This window comes from Pygoscelis adeliae, unplaced genomic scaffold (assembly GCF_000699105.1).
Source record: "Pygoscelis adeliae isolate BGI_AS28 unplaced genomic scaffold, ASM69910v1 Scaffold282, whole genome shotgun sequence".
In the NCBI taxonomy this organism is placed as follows: domain Eukaryota; kingdom Metazoa; phylum Chordata; class Aves; order Sphenisciformes; family Spheniscidae; genus Pygoscelis; species Pygoscelis adeliae.
Window position 1 is genome coordinate 334,239 of NW_008824352.1, and position 6,192 is coordinate 340,430.

At 47.1% G+C, this 6,192-nt stretch overlaps 1 protein-coding gene across 1 annotated transcript in view; it reads left to right on the forward strand.

The window, feature by feature from the left end:
• CALN1 (calneuron 1) overlaps window positions 1–6,192 on the forward strand; it is a 138,301-nt gene that overhangs the window by 129,921 nt on the left and 2,188 nt on the right. Inside the window, exon 5 of the mRNA XM_009319275.1 lies at window positions 1,874–2,027. Coding sequence (XP_009317550.1) covers window positions 1,874–2,027 — 154 coding nt within the window. The remainder of the gene's footprint in view (window positions 1–1,873; window positions 2,028–6,192) is intronic.

Here is a 6,192-nt window from a genome sequence, read left to right on the forward strand (position 1 = left end):
ATCGGTTTTACCTCCATGGCGCTGGTGTGCAATCAGCGCTGCAGGAAGCCGAGCGGGAGGGCCGCAGAACCTGGGCAGCCTCAAGGCACTCTGCAAGCCTCCACAAACAACACCTCCCGACACCGCTGTAAGGCAACCATATGAATTAACCCCCATTTCCACACCTTGAGTTGCCAAGAGAAACGCTTTTTGCAATCATGCTGGTCGTGAAGTACACAGCTGCTCGATTTTACTTGCTCTTTTAACATTAAAGAAAGCAGAATACCGGTGGTGAGATTTCCTCATGCACAACAAAGCAGGCTGGAAATTTGTGACTAAATACCGGGGGGATTTGCAATCCAGCTTTGAACTGTGCAACAAGGAGCCGCTGGTGACAATTGTGCGCTCGCTATTTTTAGCTGGGCGGTGTGAACGCTGAATCCCTGAGGAACAAGGACAGCAGCAAAACCACCAAACCCACCAGGCTTGCTTTTCAGAGAACTCATCTGGGGCAAAACCAGGAACTTTGGCTTTTGCGCCTGCTGTCCACTTTTCTGCAGATTTTCTGCACCAGGTTTTTGATCGTTGCAGGAAATAAACAAATAAATAGAATTGGAGAAATCAGTGCTTCTAAGGATGGATGGATAAATATATATGAATGTGTGCAAATCTGCCTATACACACACAGATACGCATAAATATTTCAGGGTCCAGATTTAATCAAAGTGCATTTATTTTTCTTAGTTAACCACTTTGAGGGTTACTGATTTTGCATCTGTGCGATGAGGTGTGCAGCAGTGGTCAGGGAAGACAACCTTAGATAATGCACCGAACAGCTCAGAACTGATAAGCCTGTCCTTATCAGGCTGGGGGGAAAGGAGCAGGAATTTCTTGCTGCACCGTTTCAGAAATGCCGGCTCTGCAATCTCATCACACACTATCGCCACACTCTCAGTTGCAGAAGCGGGCACAAGTTTGCATCGCCTTTCCTCCGCTGCAGCGTTAAGCCAGGGGTGTTTGGCATTTCTGAGGTTTCTCGAAGGTGAGCAGTTTAGAAGAGGGCGTACAAGTCGTGGTGCTCACTGTTTGCTGTAGGCAAGCCTGTGTTTTGGGCTATAAGGCCTGAGAGTTCAAGGTGCTGTTCAGAGAACGATTATCTGCAGCACAGGGGGTGACTCGGAGCGTTTCCATCCTTCTTTACTAACTGCACCGATGGCTCAGAGAGCCTCGGCGCCTCACCTGGCACTGCAAGTCAGCCAGTGCGAACGCCCTCTCTTCTGTACCATTAGCAGATATTAATACCACAAACCTTACACATGTGCAAAGTTCCTCTGCTGCAAAATGTTCATTTCTACATATTCTGCAGGAATCATCTGTTTTTAATATCTGGTGTGTGTAAGAGCAACATTTACCTACTGGATCTACAACAGAAGTCAGCTGAGGGAAACGTTTTCTGCTTGTGCTCACCACGCAGGCACAACTGGAGAGTTAGAAGGAAAAAAAGGGGCAGAGACAAGTTTGTGGCTCATGGCAAGGTGTAATAGCTACCAGGGGAATCTCTCACGGTTTTATCTCTGTTGGGATGGCCAGGACTGATACCGGATTGCTGCATCTCCAGCCTGGAAGACCATATCTGGCATAGGGCTGTGTTTCTCTACTGCTCTATCGGCATTAAGTAAGCTGGCAAGAGCTGTAGCAACATCCATTTGCAACATTCACACTGTTAGTGTTAAATGAATCCAAAAGAGCAAAATTTGCAAAGTTATATTGAGGTGTTGAAATGAGGTTGAAAAAAACCACGAGTAGGGAACTGTGACATGCCCACATGCCTCTCTTCGTCCGAGTACCATGCCTGTTACCGGTGGCTGAGCCTAACTCGGTCCTCTTCCCACAGTTCGACATGCAGAGGATAACACTGGAAGAGCTGAAACACATCCTCTACCACGCCTTCCGGGACCACTTAACGATGAAGGACATCGAGAACATCATTATCAATGAAGAGGAGAGTTTAAATGAAAACTCTGGCAACTGCCAAACAGAGTTTGAAGGTGAGAGAGAAAGTTTCTGTGTTTCTGTACAATTATTCTCTTTCTGCTTCGTCTGTAAAACTCGCTCTGATCCGTGACATGCAATGGGCAAGGATGCATGGAGTTAGCGTGGAGGTATTTTAGAGTAAGTAGCAATGACAGACTTAGAGAGCTCAAGAGCTGCCGTTAGCCTTCTTGCACGTAGTCTGAGTAAAGCTGCTCCTGTTTCAGGCAGGAGGACGAACTAGTGGGTGCTTTGCCTTATGGCCCTCCTTTCTCTGATGGGATTCAGGCAGAGGGATGTGCAGCCCATGCTGAGGTGGGTGTCTCAGACAGACTGAATTTCCCTATAGAAATATGCATACCTCTCTCAGCCTATCATGGAAAGACTTTACTGGCACTGGGTCCTGCCCTAGCAAGCTGTGTTAGGTTCCACCGGTTTTCTGTTGTCTTTCCATAAACAGAAAAGATCTTCTGCTCTGGGCTCCCAGGGAACAGCTGGGGAGAGTTCTCCCTCTGCATTGTAACACCAGCAACGAGCAGAGGTGGTGCATCTGCACCCTACTGCCCCGCGCACCTCTTGTTCAGCGCTGTCGGGACCACTGGTGTGGAGCTGCAATATGCTACACAGGTGCACCCCAGGACAGCTCATCTCAACACATGTGAGAGTGTCTGCAAGATCAAGGTCTAAGCAATCCTCAGAGGTAGCTAGAGAAAGGGAAACATTTGCTTCGGCAGCTGTTGCTTAACACAGCGTCTTCTCAGCAGTGCCACAAGACCACTCAGTGATGAGCAACCGGGATCAGTCACAGCCTCAACTTTTACAGTGGATTTTGCACTTTGAATGGAGCTAACACTGGCAAGAACATTCCCCATTTTAAGGGAGCAGGATTTTCTTGGCCAGAGGAACTTGTGCTGCTCCAAAGCATTGCTGGTTGGAACAACTAAACAGATACAAATCATCTCAAGTACAGAAAAGTCCAGGGAGATACCTACAGAGAACCGCAGGGTTTGTGCACGTCACCCTGGGACAGCTACTGTGCTTTCCCACCCACAGCAATGCCACTTTATATAGGCCATTTTGGGGGAAATTCTGATACTCTGAGGGGTCAAATAGCCTCTGAAAGGGCACCAGACAGAGACACTGAAGCTCCTTAAAAACAAAGCAAAGGATAAACATACTAGTGCAATTCTTAGCCTGGCTAATTAATGGGGTTCACCAGCCATATCCAGCACACTCACCCTCTGCTAAATACTGCAGAAAAGATGTAGAAGAGCACAGCTGAATTTTAAAAACCCTGCAGGAGGGAGGCAAGCAGCAACACTCTTCGAATCAAGCCAAGCAACATTTTTTTTGTTCCTTCTGGAGAGCAGCAGGGAGGAAGAGATGCTTACTTACATGAATGGAGCTGTTAGTCCCCACTGACCTGCTGATTCAGTGGAGACATGTGCCAGCTGTCACCGCGGCGAGAGGCATGCAGGCTTCTTTCAGCTTCCGTACTTGGGTGAACTATCCCAGTTGCAAAAAAAAAAAAAAAAAAAAAAAGGGTCCAAAAACCGAAATGCTTAGCATCTCATTTTGGAAGTCCCAGCTTCCAAAAGTACAGCAAGAACAGCTTTTCTCGTGGGATGTTGGCATTGCTGGTGCTAGGCAGAACCTAGAAGCAAAACAGACCCTTTTTTAGATGTTGTTAGAAATACACACACACACGCACAAATCCACCAGGGAATAAAGATCAGCTGAACACTGTCAACAAAGATGCAAAGTTTTGTTTCAGGTCCCAGAGGAGGGGACGGTTCTGGTCCATGGCAGCTCTGACGTGAGCATTTCTCCCAGGGAAGGCAGGCTGAGAGCAGGTTGCGACCCTGCAGCTCTCTGGGCTGGACAAGACATGACCTGAACGAGCTACTTGTGCCCCGGTGTTCCCATTTCCCAAACGCTAAGGTCTCTACAGGGCTCAAAAGCAGGAATTATAGGGCCTCGTGGCATGGACCTCAATGGCGCTAAAGGAGAGCTGTCGTGAAGGTTGGACAGCATCTCAGCCTAGCTTTAAATGGTCAGTCGCCCTTTACTCACTTCTTAATTAGTGAGTAAAGAGTGAAGAAGATGCTTCTTGGGTATAATTCCTCAAGCTTATTTTAGGTGCTACCTTGGGATCGGATGAATTGCAACTTAAAAAGCATCTATTTCTTTCAACTGTAAAGGTAGCCTAAAGGGACTAGCTTAGAGGCTCACATCTATATTTAATGTACATTTCATCCATCCTATAGAAGTGCCTTTAATTATGGGTAGGAATGAAGCCAAGATGAGCCCCGACGATTTTCACTGAGATTTGGGAATGGCTCCTAAGGGAAGAGACATAGCAGATACTTTCAGTAGTACCCTGCTGAAATGGGGGATCTCCACTCACTGTCACCTCACCGTCGAAGAGAAGCCCTGAAACCATTCTCCATCCTGTGGACAGAGACATCTCCCCTTCCCCACAGCTGGGGTTAGCTGGCTCAGCCCAGCCAGGTGCTAAACAGCACCACACAGGACCCATCGCCATCTGTACAAATACATACAAATTTCTGTCATTCTCACAATTTTGCCGTCTTGGCTTCTTGTCATAATAAGGTCTTCACAACTATGTAATATTCTTCCTATATCAACATGGACAATATACCTTATCTCTCTCTCCCACACTCATATACACACACACAACTACACACACGCTTTAAACCAAATACAATATTCATATTATGGTCAGGGACAAGTCCAGGATTTTGTTCAGTTCACTCTGAACATGAGAGTCATTTGCCAGACGTCAGATCTAAGCTTACACTACAACTTTTCCTCCTACGCATTTCTAGGGGTTTTCATTTGCCTTATTCTTGATGAAGAGCAAAGCAATGAAAATGCCCAACTCCTCAGTACAAGCAGCCCACACCAGCTCTGCCGATAAAGAATACAACCAGAAGGGAGGCACCGTTATGTCTTTAGCCTTTCTTTCAATTTTTATTAATGCTTAGGGCAGGAGAATGAAGCTGAGAGCCAAGAATAGTGTGTGTTTTTATGAGGGGAGACACAGGAAAATGACAACTGTTTGCAGTGACATTGTACTAACAAAAATTTGTAGTACAAAAATCATTTGTCTGGCAGTTCCTTTTATCTAAACGCTCATGACATAAAGCTCGTGGCAAACAAGAGTGCCAGCTGGTTACGGTGACCCGTGCTGTCTGCCATGGATGTTTCATCCTCAGCCCTGATACTCAAATTAACTGGCTGTACAAGAGCTGCCGCAGCTCCCCTCCCTGCTCCCCCCAGACAAGCCCTTGGAGCATCCACTCCACAGCTAAGGGCTTGGGAGTGAAAAACGGACCTCTTAAATTGCAAATAACTCCAGCCAGCCAGAGAAAGTGAATATCACTCACCTTTGGCAGGGTTATGACAGAAGCCACTATAAATACACTGTAGCTATTCATTTTAGCAAGCCTTTTTCTACGGGTGAGAAGGCTCTCAGCACTTACCCGACCATCTCAAACCCACCGTGGGCATCATGACCAGCCTGGCAGCCACAGCCAGTGGACCGGTGCACGCTGAAACAGGCTGGACGCATTAACCCCATGTCCTGGTGAAGTTACAGCGACGGTAGCTCTGTCTCTGCCACCTAGTGACACCATGGTGAGTCCCCCTCGCCAGCACGTTCTCTGCATGTTGAGAAGATGAAGGATGACCCGGTCTCGATTTGCCTTTGCTTCTTGAGATCTCATTTACATTGGATAGCCTGGGAGTTGCTCTTCCCCCTAAGAAGAGGCTGGGGCATCTCCAGAAGAGCTTCAGGCTCTGACCATGTTCAAGGAACCAGCTCAAGTCCAAACTCCTGCATGTCCTGTGGGTATTAAAAACTCCCGCTGGCAACCAAATGCAAAACAGATTGAGCATCCAGTCCCGCCACAATGCCAGCTATGGAAACCAGCAGAAAAAAGCATTGATGCCGTGCTCAAAGGATCTATAAATTTGGAGAAAGGAGAGAATTGAGGGCAAAAGGTCACCAGCTAGTAGGGAGGGCAAATAGGTCTTCATATTTAAGAGGGCAATTCACAGGACAGCACGTAGTCTTGTTTACAGTGAAGAAAGTCAGTAATTTCAGCTTCTTTGTCTCCCTGTGGATTGCAAGGGGGCAAAGGAATTGTAATACTCATC